The 25,278-nt window shown below is 36.3% G+C and overlaps 1 protein-coding gene across 2 annotated transcripts in view; it reads right to left on the bottom strand.

Moving 5' to 3' along the window:
- Window positions 1-21,141, bottom strand: part of ARFIP1 (ADP ribosylation factor interacting protein 1) — a 40,043-nt gene extending 18,902 nt beyond the window's left edge. Inside the window, exons 1-5 of one of the 2 annotated variants that reach the window (XM_009283308.2) lie at window positions 21,034-21,141; window positions 16,150-16,251; window positions 7,565-7,679; window positions 4,748-4,843; window positions 3,178-3,287 (exon numbers count right to left, since the gene is read on the bottom strand). In XM_009283308.2, the coding sequence (XP_009281583.2) occupies window positions 3,178-3,287; window positions 4,748-4,843; window positions 7,565-7,679; window positions 16,150-16,251; window positions 21,034-21,141 (531 nt within the window). The remainder of the gene's footprint in view (window positions 1-3,177; window positions 3,288-4,747; window positions 4,844-7,564; window positions 7,680-16,149; window positions 16,252-21,033) is intronic. The other variant, XM_009283309.2, reaches the window with a different exon arrangement.
- Between the last annotated feature and the right edge of the window lie 4,137 nt (window positions 21,142-25,278).

Here is a 25,278-nt window from a genome sequence, read left to right as displayed (position 1 = left end):
AGTAATTTGAAAGACTTATACTGCATACTTTTTTAAACTGAGATGTAGCTAAAGTTGAACACAGACTGAACAAGAATAATTGAGAAAGAAAATGCACCTATCTATTTTGATTTACTCTGGTTCTAAGTGGACTAGTACAGACACACAAGTTGCTGTATATTCTCAGTAGCAGAGAAGATTCCACACATTAATTCCATTTTGCTTTGTCCTAAAAGAGTATCTATGGAGAACACTGTCCTGAATAAGACCACACTCCTCAAAAAAGTCACGCAAGGCAAAGTTTAAGAAAAACAACTCGCTCAAAGAAAAAAACCCACCAAGAATACATTTAAGAGAAATCTATTTTAAATTGCATATGTTAAAAGATGAACAGAGACATTACTGGACATGTCTCAAAAATAAAAGTTCCACTAGTAGCCCAGTATTAAAGAGAGAGGCTCGTAAAATGGGCATTTTGTTTTTTTCTCAAAGTTTAAGAAGTTGTATGAAAAACAAGAAGATAAGCTTTTTATTAGAATTGCTGAAAGTCAAGAAGAGTCACAACTTTCTTGTGCCTATGTCTTCTTGCTAAACTGGAAATGCCTTTCTCATCCAAAGGGGCAGGCAGGGGAAGGGGAAAGAACAGAAAAAGCTCTTGCCACTGGATTATGGAAAGAAGGGCAATTTCTTTTGACACTAACTGATGATTACTAGGAAGCATAAGATTGGAGAGAGCAAAGAGGGACGATAGCTGCAAAGGCAACAGAGTAATCTTACCAAGTTATAAGTTATGGGAAAAAGTTAAATACAGTCTACAAAAATTCATGGTTAGGCTAGACAGAAGAGCAGCTTTAACCTCCTGTGATTTTCAATTGGAAACAGTTTCTTAAAACAGAAATAAAAGTGGGACATAACAAAAGCAATTGTCTGTCATTCACAGAAATGCATATGGGACAAAAAGCAATGTACTCAAAATATACGAAGGTATACTTAATCATCTCTTCACAGATGGGTATGACTTCTGAGCGTATCCAATAATTTGGATTTCACAACTCCTGATACAGACACAGTGACAGAGGACCTACTCATGTCAGATCCCTAAAGAACTTCCTAACAGCAAGTTTCAACACTAACTCCACTTGCAGATTAATGTCTGGTACATTGACTAGCACAGCTTTCAGCTCAGAGGGGTTCAACTGCTGACTTCCCTCCACTAACCATTTACTCCTGTCCTTTATTTCTGCATCTTCTAACCTATGATCAGTTAGCTATTACGAGATAAGGAGGATGCTTCTTCCCACAACCTTCCTAAAAGAAACCAAAGCAAACCAGTATGTCCACAAACGAAATACTGCCCTTAATCAAATCAAATATGCTTTTTGTATGTAGCCTACATATAAAGCGTTTTCAAATGTATGGCATCTCCAGGGACATTTGCATAATGCTCCCTCAACTCAGAATGAATTCATAAGCTCTCTGAACAATCCTATTCCTCCAAAAAAGCTATACAAGAAGTCAGTATGGGACTCTAGAAAGATCATAACTGACCCATCTCCTTCGGCATATTTGGGAAACAACTTCAAGCTTATAGATTTCAAGCAAACAGATTCATTTAGTTTTCTGAAAGGGCGCATCTTTGTCTGCTATGCCATAACTGGTGGGATTCTGGATTTCAGGGAGGGGGAGGTTTAAGCCAAGAAAGAAATCTAAAAATCCAGACTTTGCAAAGACTACTGCCAAAGAAATAATGTTCTAAACAAGGATCCGAGACCACTTTTCCCAGCATTTTTCACTAGTTCTCTGGCTATTGCTTCACATAAGTCGGTTTGCAATCACTCTGCGATTGCGATGTGGGGATTTTTTTGGTTTTGTTTTCTAAACGAAGGCACCAAAAAGAGAATAAGGTCAAGTCCTCTCCTATTTGTGGTATAGCAGATTCAATCTCAAGAGTCAATGCTTCTTAAACAGAAAGAGAATTCTAAAGAATGGCTTCAGCTGAATAGCACATTCTGATCGGACCACAGCATGCTCCAAGAGTAGCTGACAGATTTCTGCAGCTGCTACAAGATTTAGATTACAAGAAAAGTGGAAATTCTAAAGGCCATTTAATTAGACATAAAAAAGATGCAAACTTCTGACTCTAACACAGAGAACAGCATAAACATTTACTAGTGGGTAGAATGTCTCCATCCCTGCTTCCCATCCTCACTGGGGAGGAAGTCCTTATCTGGACTTAAGAACACTGGAGGGATTCAGACCTGTGTTTTACAAGGGCAGTTTTTCCACAGATTCTTCATTTCTTCATGGTTTGATGTAGATCCCACTGATGCACAGCCCACGTGTCCCCACCTCTGTCGTTTAAGTTGCAGGCATAACAAAAAGCTATTTTTCAAAACTGGTCTTTGTTTAAAACTTCTGATAGTAATGTATTCCCTGACAATTGTTCCTTACCTTACGGCTTCTTAATGAGAGTCACTTCTGGCAAAGTGGTGTGCTTTAAGCACCTTTTCTTTATTCTTTTGTTATTATTTTAGTTTCATCAAATCCCAATTGATCACAAAGAAGCACCATACAAGAGTAAAACAGACATGAACCGAAGCAACAATTCCAACACTAAGAAAAAAAAACCCATCAGCCAAGACAGAACAAAAACATCAGAATAGCGATTAACAAGTATGGAACTTGTAGATGGGCCTGACTTTTTCCCATCAGCTAAAATTTTATTGTATCAGCAGTCAACTCAAAGATAGCAAAAAGATTTAATTACAAGCATTAGTGCTGAAATCTGTACATTCTGTATGTTGAAGAGGACATTAGAAACGGAACATTCATTACCTCGTTAAATCAATAATACCTATGAAAGATTTTCCACTTAAAACCAGGGATTCAAAAAGGCTTAGAAAGAATGCTACACTTGGAATAAAACTAAGCCTTCCCTATGCATTCTTGCCATGACCTTGTTAAATCAATAATACCTATGAAAGATTTTCCACTTAAAACCAGGGATTCAAAAAGGCTTAGAAAGAATGCTACACTTGGAATAAAACTAAGCCTTCCCTATGCATTCTTGCTTATGCTCACTGCGACAACAGATTACTTTCATGCAGTAGGTACAATACTTTGAAAGCTTTAGTCTGATCTAGTAGCAAACTCATTTCTAGAATACATACATACACACACACAAATATGTCTGCATACCTTGTAAGTGTTTAGGCTCCACTTTCTCACCAATTCCAATTTCTCCATTGCTGGATTCTTTACTTCATCTGCTAAGACAACAGGTCCACTCTTCTGCTGAGCTCTGCCCCCTACATCAGACACAAAGCAAACCTTCAAGGCCTTGGGTTTTTTTTGATTTAAGGGATTAATAGCAGGTATGGGAGATTTGTGCAATTGCACATGCAAAAGCAGGGCAAGGTGACAGTAAGAACTTAAGACAAATATGCAGATTTTCAAAATCAATTCCATAAAGAAAGAATTATTTTAAAACTGATAGAAAGTGTGTATATACCTCAGTATTTAATGAAATAATAGCCTGAATAAAGCTTACCTGAATTCAGAGTTTTACTAACCAACCTTAAAACAGCTTTTGAGACATGTTTATTACATAACCTATGTTTTAAAATTCCAACAGTTGAACACCCTCTTGGATTCAGCCAATCTAAAAGTCTGTTTGCAACCTGCAGACCATTAAATGAAAGTTATCGGCATATAAAAACTGTTGTCACAGAGTACAACTAATAAATTTCAAAACAGATTTTTTTATCTTTTCCAGTGAACGTCATCCTTTCCAGAAGATGTGTTCAGCCAATATTTAACTTATTTATTTCAGCTTCATTAGCTCATTGTATTAGGAATAATTAATTCTACAAACCACCAGTATAAAACCAGCAATAAAGAAAAGATTTAAAGCAACAAATTAAAATATCTAGGGCCGATCACCACGCATTAATTACCAATACTTAGCGTTTTCAAGCTAATATGGGATATCACGTGGATTCTAAGTTTTAATGTTGCAAAAATATTTCCTAGTGTCCTAAATAGTAAGAACTGCAAAGCATTACTACTTTCTAAGCAACACTGTACATGAATAAATAAAAATTTTGACTACTCCTGCCTCTAATCCCTACTGCTACTTACAGTCACCTTAGCTTTGACAGGTTATTTATGTAAATAAAAGTTTGGAAAAAAGTCTATACAGATGCCTCAAGATACTCCTTTAGCACCAAGCTCTACTATGTTCTTTACGTCTTCAAAATGCTGTGCAAACATTAAGTAATTAATCCTCTCAACACCCTTATGAGGTAACTGAATAGGTTTTCTCCTTTTATATAGGAGGAAACAGACAAAGATGTTAAGTAATTTGCCCATAGGCACAAAATGAGTCAAGTGGCAAAGCCTAGTTTGGGTGTTGTGAATTCCTAATGGCCACCTCATATTCTGTTCTACTGGAATACGTGATCATTTTGGCAAAAAACGCCAAAAGTTTCAGCTTTAACCTAAATAAAAGATTTTGGTTACTCCCATTTTAGCTACTGTTTATTATTAATATTTGGTAATTATTGTTTAAATTCTATAGAGAAAAAAGCAGCATACAGGAAGGAAAGCAGAGGTTACTTTGTGAACTGTTAAAAGCCAGAAGTGAGAGCCACCAAAAAACCCCCGAAGTTGTATTTCCAACTAACAGTAAATCAAATTATTACAGACATGGAGGAGTTAGTACAGTGTCAGCAGAGACAAGGGCGTTATCCATTCAGTGCTATGATACCTGTGGGAATAATTAAATCACAACCTTGTCCAGCCAGTCTGCTAGCTGCTGCACTGCTAGGAGATATAACAGATGATTTGGGTGATGCTGAGGAACCTGAAAAGGGGACATATTTAACCATGAAAATCCATCATCTTCCCTTAGAAGGCAATGTGCACTTTTACACAGATAGGTTGGTTTTTTTTTTTTTAAACAAAGAAACATTTGCTTCAGCAACACACTAAATAGAAGCATTCATGGAAAAGTTGCTGGAATTTCTGATGGAAATTAAGAGGTGCAGCTGTTCATGTGAACTACTCCAAGTTTTCATGATTTTATCTTTTTCTCTTGGTCAAGATGCCAAACTTTTTTGGTTTTTTTGTAAGAGTAATCAAAATACAACTGACAGCTTCATCAGTAAAGTATATACTGTCAACAGAAAATTCCATGAAACACTTATATACAGCTTCCAAAGATGAAACCTCCTTTTTCAGGTCTGGGTAGATTTCACTCTGCACTGTCACTGAACAGTACTCACAGCATTAAGGGGTGAAGTAAGCTCTGAAATCTGTGCCAATTTCAGATACACTTGATTAATATCTGCTCCTAAGTCTGTGTAAACACAGAGCAATAAGCTATCCTGAAGATCATACGAGCCATTAGCTGTTAAGGTGTGTAATCTCCTTCCCAAAAGAAAGATTTTGCAGCACTTGCTTGTTCTCTTTAAAAAAACAAAGCCAACTTTAAATGACCTGCACCATGTGTGTTCTCTAAGCTGTTTCAGGATTATGCTTTTCAGAGCTTTGCAACTCTTCATAAATGTGAAGTGGCATTCTTATGAAGTTTTCAGGCTTTAAAAACCAACCAACCAAATTAGGTTTTTCTCTGTAGTGATGAGAAATCATCATATAGGGGGGGAGCTTTTATTGCTTTTGCTGAGAAATTCTGAGATACTTCAGGTCTGGCAGTGTGCTGGAGGAAAAGGAAATCAAACCTAAACTTTAGCAGTTTCAACAAAATTTAGTTATCAGTAACACCAAAAATATCACTCAAAGTAAATCAATCAAAAATCAGCTTTTGCCTTTTAAACATACTAATAGAGCACTACTAACATGGGGTACAATTAATCCAATGATTTGGATCCAATTGCACAGAGAAGACAAGATTGAAAGATAGCTCACTTGCTCTGTCCTTCTGTAGTGATACATTGCATAAGAGCAGCAACTGGATTCATCCAGGCATAAAAGTTTGACTGCAAGATCCTGCTAAAGGCCTAAAGACTGAATCACTGCAGCAAGCGAGCTAAGACAAGCAGTTTAAAAAATTCTTATCGTTTGACAGAGTATTAATGCAGCCTTATGCATGCTTCATCATTCAACATCCCTCAAATCCTAAAAGCCCTTCCCCTCCAGTATTGTCTACTTTGAGTGTCCTTATTAGGGCTTCATTTTCGAATGCAAACAGAAAATAGAATTTTTAGAAATAGGGCAATCATTCTACTTTTGACCATAGTTTCATAAGAAGCCTTAGTTTCTACCACTTCTCTCTCTGTGATTTCATTAGAGCATTAGGACAAATGTGAAGAAAGTATCCTTGGAGGAAAACTGTGATATCTAAAGTGTTAAAATTACATGTCCAAAGCTCGTAATTTGTGTACATAACTTACTACAGAACATTTGGATTTCAAACATAATAGTGTAGCTTGAAACACATCTTAGACACTTTTCCCCTTACAGGCTAACGCACTTAACAGCTGCAACAGTTATCCTGCTAATAGAATACAAAAAGGCAATAATGGTGAGCAGTTTGCCATCTGCCCAGTTTTTAGCTAGATATTTTGCTGATTTCAAAGACTTAACAAAACCATAGCATTCACTTCATAATATATGTAAAGTACAGCATGTAAATCACTGTTTTCATAAGCACAACATTTTACCAAACAGGAAATGAAGCAAAATGTAAATTAAATCTATGACTACAAAGAGACTTATTTTCACAGCTGCTCATTTGAGATCATTTCAAACCTTTCAAATTCAGAAATTATCAAAGCTACATAATTCATTAAAATATCACTTTCACATACTATATCGTGGCATTCTAGTGTTTTTAGACAGATGGGAAACACTGACATTTTTGGCTCATTTATCACTTTGTATTTCTCATTGTTTAATACTAGCTTAGATTCTCTAAAACATACATTAATACTTGCATAGTGAATTAAATATTAATTAACTAAAATCATTCTGCTATGAACAACCGCAACTCTGTGCTGAGAAAATATGAGAACAGACACTTTTTCATTAGGTAGTACCTGGAAAAAGAGACCCAAAGCATTATCACTCCCAACAACAATACATTAAAGTAATATATGCATTGTAACAAAAAAAGGAGAGACAAGTCTCAGGGCAACAAAGAAGAATTCCACTCAATCTGCTCCAGGTGAGTGCACCGTGTATCAAGAAATAAATAACTCTCCAGTTACGTTTGAAATCAGAACAATACCTGCAACATTTAAAGAAAACTTCAATGCAAGGTAATAGTAAAATTCTTCAGTCTGACACCATTTCAAGGTGCTCAAGGACTTCCCTTCCTGTAAATGCAGACCAGTTTAACACTAAGTAGTTTCCACTAGTCCCTTGACAGATACAAGTGTAGCATATATTCTCTATTTTAACAATCCAGCTACCAGAGAAGATAAACAGGTTGTCACTAATGCACATCTCAATGTGTACATTTACACCAAAATGCTCAAAGCAGCTACAGAACATTGTATTCCTGACCATATGAAAATATGCCTAAAGATTTTAAATTGAGAAAGACAGACAAAAAAGCAGTCACCTTTACCTGGGAATGGTCCTGCCTCGACGACTCCCTCTTTGGTACTGTCAAAGCCATGAGATGTTATTTTGGTTTCAGAAAGTCCAAGTCCAACTGGTAACGAACGTTTCAAGTCCTTGGAAATATTTGAATAAAAATGGAAAGTTTATGTTTAAAAAAAGATGAAAGTGACTCAAAAGTATTATAATGCAATTTCAGCAGCTCTCAGACAGGCAATTCTGCCTTTAGCCTGGAATGTCTTCACTGGCGTCACAGCATTCTACTGCGATGCACAAATAAAACATAAATGAATGAGAAACACTAAGTACAGCCTGAGTATTTATTCTAGATTTTTTTTTTTAATATTGATGAACAACTAGAATGCCATCTCTTAGAGCAGCGGTTACCAAAAATGTGGCCCGCAACATCATGTTATGTGGTCTGAAGCTGGTCCAACCAACCATATCAGTTTAATAATGTTTCCAGTTAAAAAACTGGAATTTTTAACCAGTACAGAATGATCTAAGACTAAGAGTAGACAACCTTTTACAAACCAAAAATGTGGAAGCAACTATCATAATGTTAAAGAAAAAAAAATTATTTCACTCTAAGCAAGAAATAGCTTTAAAATTCACAGCATCCTCAATTTCTACAAATAGCACATGAACTCTCTTTAATATTTGACATGGGAGAAACATCCAGAAAGGCATCAACTTCAACAGCTTCCTTCTGAGCACCTACTCTACATCACAAGCACTCAGCACAAAGCTGCCATTTACTTCTGTTTGCTTTTGAAACTCATTGCTTTAAAATTGCCTGAGATCACCCTGTTTAACTTCTGAGAGCTAGATTAACTACCACAACCAACTTTCAGGCAACTGAAGTCTTCACAGAAACCCAATGCAGGCCTATTACTGAACTATGAATTCATACACCATAATTCACATACCATCCTACTGCCCATTTTTGCTCTCTCACCCACCTCTACAAATAGCTCCCAAAGGTTTCCTGGACTATATTTCCAGCCACCTGGCTGAAGTTTAAGCCTCTGGTGTTATGGAATATACTTAGTGCCTTAAAAAAAGTTCAGGTATTCAAAGCAATTTAAAACCACTAATTCATAAAAGTAAAAAGTGAGTGAAAAGCTACTCTGGAAGTGAAAGCAAAAACGTAAAATACACTTTAAAAAATTAAGCATCAAGAAATTGGAAAACTGGCAGTTTCTGGAGTCAGGTACTCTTTTGCATCCCCTCTGCTTCCATATAGAGGCAAAGAAGATGAAAACGTATAGAGGAGCAATAGTGAAATTTGGAGAGAAAAAACTATACGTAGCTTTAAGATGTCAGTGCCTGGACATGTGCAGTAACTATTTATTATACATGCAATGTTTCTAATTACAAAGAAAATACAACCTTTAAAATCCAATCCATGTTTGACATATTACTGTAGTCGCTCGATCCACAAACCAGAAGCAAGCTAGTGCATAAGAATAATACTGCCTAGAGGCTCAGACTGTCAAGAAGTTGCTTTGGATCACACCCCCACATATTTAGTTAGTTGTCTTTAGTTTAAGACAAACTCCCGGGAGGAGGAAAAAAGGAAGAGCTACAAACATATGAATTCCAGCAGAATAGAAATCTTGTTGACATCGAAAACCCAGGATGTTATTGCAATCAGAGTAACCAATTCCTATAGCCATACTTTCACTCACATGAACTGGATATTTAATAATAGATTATGCTATATTTGTGTAACTGAAGCATTATACCAAAAAAAAAGGGAAAAATAAACAGCATGAACAACAAATAGTAGTCACATGCAGAACCTTATCTCACGAATTAAGCATATCACAACATTGGATACATACTGTTTTCAGTCTTCACAACTGACTTAACACTGGTGCTTCCATTTAAGTACTCGCAGTTGGTGGTATGCAGGAAAGCCTTTGCTTCAACTTAGTTTAGCTAATAGACAGAGTCCATTTAACTCAAAATGTAGCAAGTCACTAGGAGCTGAAAAAGCAGAGAGACTTGAAAAAGGATAACCAGATTGCAGAGGAGAAGATGCACTGATTTAACAAAAAGGACATGGCATCAATTTTTTTTCCTGAAGGCACCTTGGCACGTTGTATAGTTTTCAGAAATATCTAAATCTGTAGCCAAAGAAACGTAGACAGCTAACCTGCTTAAGCATGTTTGCAATAGGAATCTAAGCAATCATCTGTATTTAAGGTTAAAATGCAGAACATCTGCTTTGTAAAGACAAAAGTTCAGATATAAACTTAAGCAATTGTACTACCATACATTCAACTTAATTCTAAGCTAAACATAGGCTGAAAAAACTACAGAGTTACATAAATCAGAATATTACAACACATCCTTCTCTTAAATGAAAACCTGATATTTGGATCATGAAAATTATTAAGATCTACAATTGTGTATATATACACAAACACATATTTGTTTGAAGAGATCTACAGTTTTTTCACTGGCAAAAAGGCAAAGTTCAGTGTAAAGAACTGCATTCAAACCTGTTTTTAAACACCTATATTAACCAGTTGAAATATATCCTGCTGAACAAAGCTATCTTTTCATATGAATTTAAAAGAAAGATTTAGCATTTGTTGATTTATACAAGACCAGAATTGTCATCAAAAGGTCAGTGATCGTCAATACACTACCTTTTTGTTGTTTATAAACGTGCAAGTTACTGTTCGGTGGAGACATGCTTCTGCATGTAAACTTCAATTTTGAACGTCATTCTTGCAACTGATTGTGCTTGCTTTCTTTTTCCACAAGTGTAGATAAACAAAAAAGCTACCTGAAAATCTGTAACCATTCTGACAAAGCAATTTATCCCTTCAATAATTTACAAAGAAGGATAATTTAGAAACAGCCTTAGAGTAAGAAAAGACATGCACAAAACTTCACATTTAAGAGAAGGTATGACAGTACTTAAGACTTTAGAGTGGTAACAAGGCAACGTAAATAGCTTTCTTTTTCATTCCCACCAAAGGTAGGTTTGCTGTTACAACACTGAAAGTGAGGACAGATTCCTCTACTACAATAAGGTGATTATATTTTGACTACATATAGCTCTTCTAGCTTAGAGGAAGATTTTGATGATCAGATCTGCTTTCAAACTCGTAAGTGATTTCCCCCCTTCTTCGTAAAAGGGAAATCAAGTCTTCAGAGTCCATCAAAATTTGTTGATACATTTCAAAACCACAAATCTGTTAAGGGATCACCATCACAAAAAAAAAAGATGCTTCATTCATAATTTTCAATTGTATGAGGCTGAAAACCATTGCATGTTTATGCAATTATCATCTAGCAGAAGTATTTTAATACTGTAACTTCACTGAGACCCAGAGCTAGAGGCATAAAAACCCTGCAACTCAGAAGATTCCCAAGACGACAAAAGGCTGGATTACCTATCCTATTCTCAGCCATTTAGTATGCTTTTTTTTTTAAAGATTACAAGTCCCATGAAACAAACTGTTATTAGATAGACATAACATCTATCCAGTAAGATAACTGGCTCTGAACTTTAACTTCTTACCCTAATTCATGTACAAGTGGAGCTCCTTGTACATATTCAGCATTTTCTTCTCTTTGCCCTATTATATCACTCAATTCCTATTTTCCATTAATTAAGCCACTAGATCCTCACATGAATATAAATTCAAGCATAAAAATAAATGGGAGGAGAGCTGAAGGCTTTAATCTATGCTGAAGTGGCAAACAACATGGACTGACACATTTCTTCTCTTCTCCAATACATTGCTCTTCACTCAGAAGACCCTTTCTTCTACTACATCCCTTTTGACTTACCTAATGTTTTATTACAATCCAGTTTTAAATTAGTTTCCCTTCTACTCTCATGATTAACATTCATATTTTTGGTTTTTAAGATTGTATGAAGCAGACCACTTGGCAACAAAAAGAAAGACTGGTCTTTTTTGTTTCTCTCCTAAAAACAGTTTTCTAGAACTGACACACAGAAATACATTTTAAAATCAGTCTACATTAATTAAAATATAATTGCCCAAAGTAAAACCTAACTATGCCAGTCAACACAGCAAAACCTAAGAGAACTCAGATGTTTTAGGTAGAATGTCAGTGACAAGGCTGGCATTTTTTTCAGAAGGCACAAGACAAGAAAGGATTGACCTTATCTATTTGTGCAGTCTGGCAATAAAATTACAGAACAAGATACTGAACACATGCACTCAGATCCATCAGATCCAAGAGCTTATTTCGTAATTCTAGTAAGATAAATTGAAGACTCACAACACAGTTAATTTATCTTTTGCGGCCTAAAGTTTATTACTGGTATTATATATATGTTTAATAATGGTTTTGTCCCCATAAGAGTACAAACAGAGCCAGGAGAAGAGAGTCTATACTGAAAATGAAAGGAAACAATTGGAACAACAATTTCAGAGACTCAGACTGATAAGAACTTCGTATAGATTTTGTACAATAGTTTAAACATAACAAATCACTTACAGCTGCCTCAACACCTTTACAGGCAGACCAAACATTTTTTCGATTAATTTAATTTATTCCTATGCAGCTTTCATACTGTATGGCTTGTTACTGAATTAGGAATAATACACTTCCTCACTCCTTCCCACAGTCCTCAGCTCCCAATCCCCTCAGTGACGTTAGAACACCACTATTCAAATCACATAATTATAATAGCATGGGAGGATAACTATGTTCTAGAAGTCAGGGATAAGGGAAATAAACCAGTGAAGAATATAAACCAGCAAAACCTTTTTTTTGTTGAGTTTTCTTGTACAAAGTAGCAAGAAAAACATGTTTGATTAGGAAATGCTGAAATCCTCTGTGATTAAGACAGAGTAACAAACATCCAAACATTGGCAAACGGTTCTATACACCAGGTTTTTAAAGCTTAAGTGAGTTCCAACAGAGCTTGGAGAGCTGAAACGCACTGGGTCAAGCTTTTTCATAATGAAAGAACATTAGATATTTCATCCAATGACAACTGAAGTTACAGGCTTTTTTAGTTAAAAAAGTTTCCATCCATCATACAGGCAGGACAAAACTTGTCAGAATTCCACAGGCATCTCTTACTATTACAAACAAGACAGAATTAGAATGTAGCAGCCTATTTCTGAATGAGACTCTACAGTTAGGCAAACACTTATTTAAGTTACCTTATAAATATGCTTTTGATTCTTTTTCTTAAACATAAGGAACCAAGAAATGCATCAAGTAGTGCTATATCACATTCCCACAAGACTGGAATTAATATGCTTCCTTCTGAAATGACATTATGGCAATCTATGCTGTCTGATGTTCTGCACAACTAATGGCATTTTTCTTCAAAGAAGGAGCAACCCTACTTGCCATTTCCAGGTAAATACATTTGCACTGCATTGCCTTGCAAAACGAAATATTTCTCATGCTTGAGTTCATACAAATACTGCATTTGGTGGAAAATAAATGTGCATTTTCATGCCTGAGCAGCTTATGGATGAGATCTGATGGAAGTGCTAAATAGAATGCGAGTCTAGAGGAAAGTTTAATTTCGTAATTAAAGAACCCTGAAGAAAAGGTTGTACAACTACCTTTTTACTCAGTCTATCAAAAACATATAATCAAAGCTGCTCAAGCGTTTGTCGCAAAATAGCTGTAGAAGACCAAATAAGAATTACAGGATAAATGATGTTTTATTGTTTACATCTGAATTGTACAATATCTAGATGAATGGCTCCTTGATCATAACGATAAGAAAACAAGAAACTAAAATAATCTTGTTCCCCAGCTTCCCAAGAAGGTGTAATTGAAATCAGTATACTGGAGTTTGAGTGCTCTAAACTCTACACATACATGGTCACATACTCTTACCGAGCACTGTGGTTAACAGTACAACTTAAAGTGGTAATGGTTTCTTGCCCCTTTCTTAGGTGAACACCTAAAAATCAGTACCCGGCTTGTCATTTCCATAAGTCAATAGGAAAAAAGACCCCTGAAAACTTGGCACAGAAATTTTGTGGTGCAATGCATATTGCTTTAGGTTAAAACAAAAAATTACCTGGCAAGGAAAAAAAGAGAAAGCATAGCATTAAGCATTAGAAATAACAAACACAAAGCAAGATGGATAGAAGCTAAATATTAGAATTTGAGACTAAGATTAGTAAACAGACCTAGATGTTAATTCCAAGAAGTTTGTTTTCTGTTTTGTTTATAAGAAGCCCTGATTATCACATATTCTGAGTTTAGGTCACACATGCAGGTGTTAACTTGTACAAGACAGTTCAAAAAATATTTGAAGTGCACTTCATCTTCATTGATCTCAGAATAAGCATTGTGAAAATAATTACAGCAGCAAATGCAACTATGCTTGCATAGTATATATTTTCTGCAACTCGATCAAATATTTGACCCATTTTTGTGGAAATGGAAGTTTCAAAATATAGTTAACTCCAAGCCAGCAAAATAATTAGCATACCAGCAAAAACCTGCTTCAACTTTTATATGTGGCCATAGACAAAAACTACCTTAACATTTCAACTTTCCATAGAAAATGGTGATTATATTTTGACTGAACAAGGGCTCTGACCCAGTCAACAAGAGCGCAAGTTCCATTTACTGGAACTAATAAGTAAGTATTGGATGCACTACACTGAAGATGCAATTATTACATCAGGAAAAGATAACTTAGCAGTCAAGTCACAGCAGCATCAAGGTCATCAGGCTTAAAAATAGTAAATCTGTTTCTCTACTTCCAGGTGAACCCAAATTCATTACCACTTCAAGGTGTATTTTTGTTGCCACCCCTAAACATAGGTACAGCTTCTTCAAAATTTAGTTTTAGCTTTATTTCATTAAACATTGTCCTAATTTTTATATTATGTTACTGGTAGATCTTAGTTGAACAACGAATCTTAAGAAACATAAGCCTTCCCTCATTGCAGTGCTATTCATAAAAAAAAAATCATGGCCCATTCAGCAGAAGTAGAAAAAATGCCCACTAATAAGTGCCGTATTTTTTAATAAGAGGTCTAATATGGATGCATTTCCAGCTCAAGAAGTTTTACACTTTTTTTACAGCCATGCTCACTACACAGCTACGCTGCAATCATAGTCAAATGGTCTCAGATGTTGTTTCAGGATGTATTATATTTTTTAATATTTTTAAATACATATTTTTACATATTTAAATAACATTTTCATTTGTAACAATAATATAATAAATATATGTTTAAAACTATACTTTGAATATATATTTAAATGCTTGTTTTCCTGTTTTATGAATAAAATCGCTGGATTAAAAATCAGTATCCTCAAGGCTTAAAGTCAATAATTAGAAATGTATACACTTGATTGTGCATTACAGAGCACCCAATACTTTACACTATTTAACATTCAGAAAAAAAATTGCCACTACTAATATATCTTTCTTACAAAAAAGTTATTGCAAAGTGCAGTATCTGCTTCGGTTTTTTTAGTCAACTTTAACAATGATTTATCAGCTTTGAAGGAGTTTTTCCATTAAAGCTAAAACCAGAAGACAAAATTAGGCAGATGCTTATTTAACCAATATTCAGGATGTATATGTAATTTGTTTTTAAACTTATGAAGGTTCCCCCCTCTAATCAGCATTTTAGTAGGACAGAATAAAATGTTGAAGTTCTGCTCAGTATTTCTTTTAGAAATAATCCTGTGCTGCAAGTCAGTATGAGACTGTTAAAGCTTAGAGATTTCCTTAAAATCTAAGTCTCAGATATCAAAAAAACGTGGATAACTAACTAGTCTTCATATTTCCAACTGAAAAGCAAAATAAAAATAAATGTAAAGAAAACCAACCCCAAATTCCATAAACTATACCATAGCACCCTCTGCTGGACAGCCAAACACAAGATGAACTGACAGTAAAATATACCAAGGTGAAGGGAAAGAACTCAAAATTGCATACAGATGATTATGGAAGTATAACTTTTTTCAACATACAACAAATAAGATGGATTCTGAAACACCTCATCTATATAGCATACAGCAATACAGTAGTAATTTTTCAGTTTAAACACAAGAAAAGTTACTTCTCTCCTGTTTACAGCTTCAAATCAGAACGTGACTATCTTTACTTTTAGGCATGTTGCCTCCGAACTTAATAACCCTTAGAAGTAGCTTGCCTTGAACAAGTTGATACTTCTTGATAAAAAATTTAGGATTTGGTAGCCTGAATTCACAGGACCTGTTAAGTCTCATATTTTAAAAATTCTTGTTGTCCTGTTTTATGAATAAAATTGTCCGATTAAAAATCAGTATCCTCAACGATCATGAGACAAGAATGTAGAAGCATATACACTTGATTGTGCATTACAGAGCACCCAATTCGTTACACTATTTCATGTTCAGAAATATTTGCCACTACTAGCATGCTTTTTATACAAAAAAGGTTATTGTAACATGCAATCATATTATGTCAACTTTAACAATAATTTATGAGCTTCAAAGGAGTTTTTCCATTAAAGCTCTAGAAAACTGTCAAGTGAAGTCTGCTATGCATTGCATTGTAACTTTAGCATTTCTGATGACGGTACCTTGTTAGACAGCAAAGAAAATTCTTACCCTGTTAAAGCTGTGCTCATGAGAATCTTCCAGCTGTCCATTGCTAGTCACAGGAATTTCTGCCGCTGAATTTTTGGGAGACTCTTGAGCCATTGCACCTTCCTATAGTATAAGAAGAAACAGGTTAGCATTTGTCTTAAATTTCCAATGAGTGATCTATATGAAAATATTTGATGTATAGGTTTCATAACAGTTGACCTTATTTCAAACTCCTATTGATAATATTCTGATATGCTAGGTCTGTATACATTCATTTAATCACATACCCAAATCACATTAATATGCTAGCACAGCTCAGACAGAAGTAATTTAAAGCTTCAAGATTTAAGAGAAAAGAAACACTAAAATTTAACCCATTGACATGGGGGGTGGGAGGGTGTCAGACAAGTGAGACATGTGGGGCCAGGCAAATATTTTCTATGCACACTTGACCATTAGAGTAGCTCATGTATCTCAAACTATAAAAATGGTGAGCTTGGCTAAAAAAAAGTTGTACTAGCTAATGATAAGCAAGAAATATTAGAGAAGTGCAATGAGTTTAATCATGTGTTACAAAAAGAAATTATTCCAAACTTTAAAAGTTTAGCTTGTTTCTTATTTTATCATAATATAGTGCTACATTCTGACTAACTTGGTATGCAAGTCTCATTCAGTCAACAGCAGTAAGCCTAAAGTGAAATGCAGAAACAAGAACTTAAAAGCACCAATGCAATTCAAGAATCGAAGTTAATTTCAAAATGCAGCTGCATTATGAACAGTAGCAGCAGCTGTGAAACCACTGCTTTCAAGAATGACCTAAGATATAACCTAGAAGAGACATTCCCAGAAGAAGTGCACACCGTTTACAGGCACCTGAAGAAGGAATGGCACCCTAACACTCTCCAAAAAACTGAGAGAAACTGAAAATTTCGGCCTTCTCAAAAGCTACCCCTAACTCTACTAGACAGCTTCATTAGCCAACTGAAGTGTAAACAGTAGAAAAATCAACACACAACCGAAGCAGTGTTTGTTCAATTACTTACATAAAAGTTGTCTGAAGTCTTCAAACCAGCCCATGCACCTCTGCAAGACTGGCAAGACACGGTACACCATCAACATGTACTTGAGAATAGGTGCTTTCTTCCCTTAAAGCTCCTAAATCATCAAACTGAACCAGCTCTTTTCAGTCAAAGGGTCAGGAAGAGGCCCGGTCTGAGATCAGGCTGAAGCACCACCAGCTTCTCCAACCACATGTGAAGCTTTTACAGGATATCCATGTAACACAAAGGTTTTACTGGTACTTACTTGGGATCACCTGCATCATTCTTAATTGGCAACATCTTCTGTCATACCCCATTGCTACTATTTCCCCCATTTTCACCTATCACCACTTCATTTACATTAGTAAGCTTGATTTCCCTAGTAAGCTTTGAGGCCTCCCAAGCTTTTTTTCTAACTAGTCTGTGGGCTCCAATAAACACGCTCCTCTAACTCCAGATCGCTTTCAAAGCTATGTTACCATAACTTCTTCCAAAGACTGTAAATTACTGAGACTTCATCTCTGTTGGTCTTTTGAAGCAGAACTCACTGCTCAAACTTTATTCGGTATCTACAAAATCTGATTTACATTTCTGAAAGTGTAATAAGCTTCTTCAATTAGCAGCATAAAACACCACCATCACCAAAAAAAGAGCAAGGAGACTGAAGTCTATCGAATTTTGAGTAAATGCTGCCTTTTACCTATACAGAGAAGCAAAAGAAAAAGGCCAAGGACAAGCCACTCTAAGAAACATATATATGAACTACAATCGTGGATGCACACCCATAAAATACCATCTGAGGTGAAACATTTTCCCTTTTTGAGGATCAAGACTTTCTCTACAACTAACTTAACAAAACCGAATTGAAAGCTACTCTTTCAAAAATAGTGCTTTATGAAACACTGCCCTAAAATGAGAAGCTAAACATTTAGGCACAGCTTTTGAAAAAATTCTAAATACACAAAGAACAGATTTCAAATCATTTAAGAAAAAGTCAGTGTGCTACAAATTCAAGAAAAAGTGACTTTATAACACACTAACTTACCCCATCAGTCCCTCTCATTTAGGATCCAGGAAGTGCCTTCTTTCAGCACTGGGAAGGAACAGCTCGCATGCCATATATTCACATTGGCCTAGCATACCAAATTCTCCATATAGTCCAGTCTTCACCCACAACTAGAACACAGAAGAGCTGTTTTTTTGGTCATTCTTCATACAACAGAACAAACTCAAAACTCAGAGCCTTTAAGTAAATGAAAATATTGAAGCACACCAAAAGGTCTACATTTATTTTATGAGTACTTTTAAAACAGTAATTTGTTTCATTTCATAGAATATAGAATATCATGAGTTGGAACGGACCCATAAGGATCATCGAGTCCAACTCCCTGCTCCTCACAGGGAGTTGCTATATAGCACTATTAGATCAAAAGTTCTAGTTACCTGCCATATTAGATTTTAATTTAGGAAATCTGTCCAACAGCTCAAGCTTCTTAAGCTGGTTCTAAATCTCATATCTGCTTAAACTCCAAGACTGCTAGGAACTATACTTCTACTTGACACAGTAAAGTGAGGGTTTTTCAAAATGCTTGGGCTGTCACAGCTACCTGCACAATACTGAAACATTAGCATAGGCTAACATAGCTATTTTTGTTCTTCTTTCTGCAAATTGTCAGAAAACAGTGTCAAGGGGAAGTCCTGTACCGTCAGGAGATACACTTTGTTTGGCAGGGATCACAAACAAAATTGCATCTCCACATTTAATTAAAGGCAAAACAAATACTTGGCATGGGTGCTTTTCATCAAGAATCTCAAATCATTTTGCTAATATTGTACATTGATAGATGTTTATGCATTTATTCAGAGATATACATGCTCACGCATATGCATACATGTCTCTAATACATACATACATTAGAAAACAAAAAATCATCAGCTTCTCTGGACAACTTATGAAATCTAAAAAGGCCTAGAAGCAATTCACAGGGTTTTTTTTAGGTGTTTCTACTTGAGGCAAACCTACATATCAACTTCAGAGAAAGCAAAAAATTGCTTGCTAACTTCAGTTTCATGTTATGTCTGAACTAAACCACCTTCCATTGCTGACAGGAGGATGTTTCACTACTCCCCTTTTCCAGTCCCTACTATGAGCCACAGTGTCCCATCTCCCAATCACTACACATGCCTGCCACTCACCTGACTGCACAGTAAACAGACTCAACTCCCTAGCCTGACAATAGACCTTTTCACCGGGTTAATTTTCCGTAGTTTCAGTAAGTTGAATCAGTTTGCAATGAGGTCAGATAAGCACCAAAGACATGAAGTGAGCAGCTGAAAAAGGGAAGTGGGATAAACTGCTAATTTGGCTCAGCCACAACAAGAAATCACCACCTAAATTTTAGCAAACACTCTAAGCTAGCACTGCTGCCAAAAATAACAAGTCCTTGCCCTTCCCCCCCCTCCCCCTCTTTACCCCTAACTCTTCCCCCCCACCAGCTTCCCCCATTCCCCCTCCTCTTCCCTGGGCCAGAACAATGTATTTGTACAGCAAACAAGATTGCGGAAACACCGCAGCTTAAAAGAAGGTGACCTATGCCCAGAAAGGGGATGGGTAATTTTTCCACTCAAATCCGTTCTCCAAAACAGTTCATCACACAGCTCCAACACTTGTACCTACAAAATAGAGGGGGTAATAACGCAATAAAACAGTATTAAGAATGAAGGACTGCTCTCAGCCACAGCACCAGCTTACTTCAGCAGTGCAGTATCTCAAAATACTTTAACTGTAGACTACTGCCAAAACCAGTGGCCATTTCTCTTTACCTCGGGATGCATGTTCCTGCAACCTCACACAATCTCGGTAAGCTTACTGATCTGAGAGAAAACTGAACCACCAAATCACAACAGTATTTCTGTTAAAACAGTGAGTATGATTGCTGAATGAAGTATGCCTTTGGCAAGTGCAGCTCACAGCTGATTTAAACTAAGTATTATAAAGAAACTGCATCCCCAAAAGAAAATTTCTTATTCAGGAAGAGTCTAAAGTAAATATAAAGAAGTTCCTAAATTTGCATTATGTATTAGGCATGAATGAAATAAGCACTATGGAAAATCATGAAGTTTGAGCTGGATATTTTATTCAGAAAAATATATTAATCCTTTAGTAACTTTCTTCTTAGCACATCTGTTTGCAAGTATCAGATTTGGAGCTATACTAAATACCTATGGAATCACTATTATGTTTTCATAAAAAGTTTAAAAACAATTCACTGGTACTGAAACTCTAATAGTAATAAAGCCAGCATCATCTTTTTTCATTCTCACTCTAGAGCAGCCAGGGAAACGTTTACTCTTTACTTTTCTGAAACAGCCTTCCAAACACATCTGACTGGCTAAGTATTACCGAGAACCTTAGGAATTTGTTCGTTATTTTAAAAAGTCACAGACTTCTCCACAATGAAGGTACAAGCTGTATCTGTTCCCAAGAAAAAAGATTCACCACTCCAGCAGCAGATAGAATGCCTTGTAATAGTGAGGTTACACAAAGACTGCTGCCTTTTAAGTACCAACCCTTTCTTCCTGCAGCACCTACACTTTTCAGACTCCACCCCGCCTAAATTATTCAGCTTACAAAACAAATATCACAGCACAGCAAAAGACTGCTGATTGAAGTAATCCTTTGTTATAAATTAATTGGATTGTTCTTAATAGTGTCTCAAAACCAAACCCACCCATTCAAGATAATGTGCATGAGATCATATCCCCACACCAACTTCACTGTGCTATGTATATCAGAATTTTTGGCAGTCTGAAACCATTGCTGGGATTGGTTGATTTTACACTAATATAACTATCACCCAATCACCTCAGAGTCAGACTGGACTTCTTCTGCAGCTGGGTGAGATTCATCAAGTGTTGTGGATTCATTGCTGTGTTCTGACATACCTGAAAATAAAATAGGTTTGGCATGCATTAATTGATGTGAAAGGAGCTGGGTGTTGCACCTTACAGAAACCGAAGTAGGCTTTCAGAAAATACTTCTTTTAAAAGTTCTGCTAAAGCAAAGAGAAACCTCCCTCTTTTGATCATGACCAGGTCTTTAACTTTCCAAAATCTAACCAAGACTAGGAATATAGTCCAGCATAAGCTCCCATTGCCAAAGCAACCTTCCCCGCACAGATGGCTAAGCTTGCAACATAAAACCCAGGCAATCAAACAAGGTTCTTCGGCTGATATTTACTGTCACCTGCAACAATACGCTGACTGTATCCTACTATTGCAAAGATCACAATTTTGTTAAGACATGAGATTTATGCAAATGTTGCAAGTTTATTTTGATGCTAAGCCACTGGGAACCTAGTAAGCTGTTCAGTCTGCTATGCCTAACTAGAAACAGAATCCCTTTCATTTTATTCTCAGAAAAATCTCACCCACAGAGGCAAAGAAAGTCGATAACACTGAGCACACACACAAGAAATCAACTCTGTGACTAGAGTGATCATGGAAGATAAGTTACATGCCTAATATAGCTTAAATAAGAAAAGTATCTAAATTTGATTTCAAATAGCTGGTAACTACAGGTGACATTGCAATTCACTCAGCTGTTTGAGAGGCAGAGACAACCAATCATTAAAAATTAAACAAAGTCTGTCAGCATTGAGTATAATCACACATGACTTCGGTTCATGAAGTCTTGCACCATTTTAAACAAGTTCAGCCACATACCAGATTAAGAAAAATTATAAAGAGAACGCTATTTATATTTATGTTGTATTTCAATTTCCCAAGCTATAAAACATTTTAATTAAAGCAAATAGTTAATAAGATAAGCAGCTCGCATGACAAGGGAAATAAGGACACAAAGGCTGAGAAACTGAACCATCTAGATCATCTAGGTCATATAACACTGGATAACCTACTACTTTGAAAAACCAAACACGTAAAATAAGAGATTTTCTCCAGAAAAACAATTCATTCAGCGCTATCACTGGATGAGGCTGGATTTTTCTCTGACCAATACAAAATTCCTTTCAAAGTAATTAAGTATAACTTCTTTATATATCTTTCTTAATTTTCTATAATTCTTTTGAATATGAAAGACTGTACAGCAGAGGTGCTGCTTTCCCACAGTCCTGTCCAAACTCTGCTTGTGATTGAAAACAAACTCCATGCTTAACAGCTTCTTTCTGAGTAGGCAACAAATTTCCATTATGGACTAGAAGAGTAAGTGCAATTTCTTTGCTCCGCTGGTTAAACAAGAAGCTAAATTCATCTTGTAGTGCAGTCTTGGTTAAGACAATCTGTACCTCAGTTTTACCACATTAGTGATCCTGGAGTTATGTTTGTACCTCACATACAAACTTATATACCATGATAACGCTGTTTAAAACTATTAAATGCTATAAGCAGCAAAAATATTTTCTTAATAGCCTTAAGAACTCTTAACCTAATGTAGAGGCATGAACCATCTCACAAACCCATGTAGAAGACACTGCGTAAGGACAAATCATCTTTTAAAATCTAAATTAATTCACCATTTGTGTTACAACCTTCCCCCTCCCCAATTTTTTGTATAGTATTCTTTTCCTGCAAGCAGTATCAACACTTTTCAACACAGCTCTGCAGGATCACACTGACCAACTTTAAAACACGAGAAGGGGAAAACTGTAGATTAAAGGCAGCTTTTGTAAAAAGTTTAACTGTACATTCTAATTTAACTACAGAATTCCCTGATGATTGCTTCTATAGCAAAAAAAAAAGGGGGGATGTAAACATCAAATGCTGGATGTAAGGACAAAAAATTCCTACATGTTTATGAAGATTCAGAAGTTAAGACGTTCATGTGAAATTGTGGCAAACATGGCATCTACATACATATATTACTTATATTTAAGGTTCCATTACAGAAATGCATATAGACTTTTGTATCTCAGTAGTTCCTGATTTTCTCTTGCACTTGTCAGAGAAAGGGCCGTTCTTTATAACAGCTTGCTAATCTTCAGTACGGTAGGAATTCTGCATTATTAATCATTTTTTCACTAAAGCAGCCACGAATTTAGAAAATGGTAGGTGCTGTTCAGTGTACCAGGACATTCATTGCCATCAGCTGCAATTACAACTCAGAGATGTTCTTCTTGGAAAAAACATGCCTGATCATATTCTGACATGAATTTAAGCCCGAAACCATGACCTCATCACTCCTGCCCCTCTGGATTTTCACTTTTTTCCCCCCACTAGACCAATTCTGCAAATCCACACAAATACTGTACCAGAGTAGAACAGAGGAGGCAGAATAGACTGAGAATCTTCCCCCCATGGCAAAGTCACCTTAAATGTATATCAGATTACAAACTCAGTCATTTTACGTTCTGCTCACCATAAATAAAACCACACAGTTTGTAAGTCCTGGGGATTTATATATCATTTCTTCAACTGGCAAAGTAAAAAGCAAACCAAAGCAAAAACTTATAAACAACATACTAAGCTTCCTCTAGAATGAAGACTTCAGAGACATTTAACCAATTATAATTAGTGGTTGTAAGAGCGTGCTTATGGACTTTTCATAAAAGAGGCAAATTCATATTTGCTTATTCATGCAAATATGAATTAAACATCATCAACAATAAATTCGTTTTTAATAAGGGGTTTATTCTTAACATAGTTACATTGCTTAAGTAAATGACTTACGGTGTCAGAAACGAAAACCATGGGATTCTCAACAATTACATCTGCTTTTCTAAGCAGGATGCACTGCTCCTTCACTTCAGTTCTTCTCTTAAACTAATTGCCAACGAGGTAAAAGCAAGATATCTTCTGTCCAAATAAAGCTTATTACACACTTTTATTGTTGTCTTATTACTTCACTGCATAGATAAGTAATAAAAGTTTTTGTAAGACTGCAGAAGATGCAAGTGCTGGTGGAAAATGATGATTTAACACATTTTCTTAATTTCAATTTCTAATTCAGAACACTATCACTAATTCTTGTCAAGATCAAGATCAATTGCTTTTTAAAAAGATTTTAAAGAACTGTATTAAATACTTTCTGCTGCAATCATACCATAGTTTCCTCTTTATGCTCTTGAATTCCCTGGCTGCTCCACTTGCAAGATCTAATTATGCTTGAAAGTTACAAGACGTGATGGAGATAACAACTGGAGAAGAGGGCTGCCGCAAACTTTCACACTCCCTACTCTAGGTCAACCTGCCCCTAAACGCTTTAATGCTCTGCTCATCTCCAGATTAGCTAAGGCATGGGCTCCCATTACGGTTTCAACTTCTACCAAAACAGAAAAAAGCAGCTGATCAAGATATTGCCTCAGCTTCCAATTTTTCCAATCTAATGTTCTTCTGTATTACTTATTCCTTACATTTTAACTGTGTGTGCACATACATATATACATAAACATATATATGATTCAGACATCCGTTTAGTTTTGGGGTTGCACTGATCAAATGACATCCTTCTCCAGCCCTCCAAAAGAACTATTCTGTTATCTTTTCTGGAGAATCAACACTTAGATAAGAAAGCCACTGACTGCAAGTGCTAACTCCTTGTTACCAGTTCCACTAAGCATAAAAAGCACACGTTAGACACTGAAACTACATCCAGTTCAGGGGATGCAAGATAAAAGACTATGAGGGGGTTTTAGTTAAAAATGATAGATCAGAGATGTCCTATAAGCAACACCAGAAGAATTGCTTATAGTTTGTAACCAATAGCGGATGTAACACCTGCTTGTAACACACCACCACAGTGTTTCCATGTTTTAAGAATAGTAAGCCAGCTGCAAAAGACAAATTGGAACACTTAAAGCAGTAATTGTCAGGGAGTGGAATAAGTCCCAGGGGCATGAAATTTATGCAGCATCTAGAGTTTTCTTCCTCCACCAACAATCCGGTTGCCTTTCTCTCTCGTGAAACCCACCTTCTACCAAGCTCGGGCTCTGCCCGCCCTCTCCGGGTGCCCACCACCCCCAGGAGCGGGGACCCCGCTGTGAACCCCGCAAACAGGCAAGGAGATTGGCAGACCCCAACCAGCACCGCACTCCCGACCCCCACGGCAAGGGCGCCCGCCCAGCCGCCGGCACCTGGGGCGGCGGGCAGGACG

Source organism: Aptenodytes forsteri, unplaced genomic scaffold (assembly GCF_000699145.1).
Source record: "Aptenodytes forsteri isolate BGI_AS27 unplaced genomic scaffold, ASM69914v1 Scaffold6, whole genome shotgun sequence".
Lineage (NCBI taxonomy): Eukaryota > Metazoa > Chordata > Aves > Sphenisciformes > Spheniscidae > Aptenodytes > Aptenodytes forsteri.
Note: the sequence above shows the minus strand (reverse complement) of the source record. Positions and strands in the feature narration are given on the sequence as shown.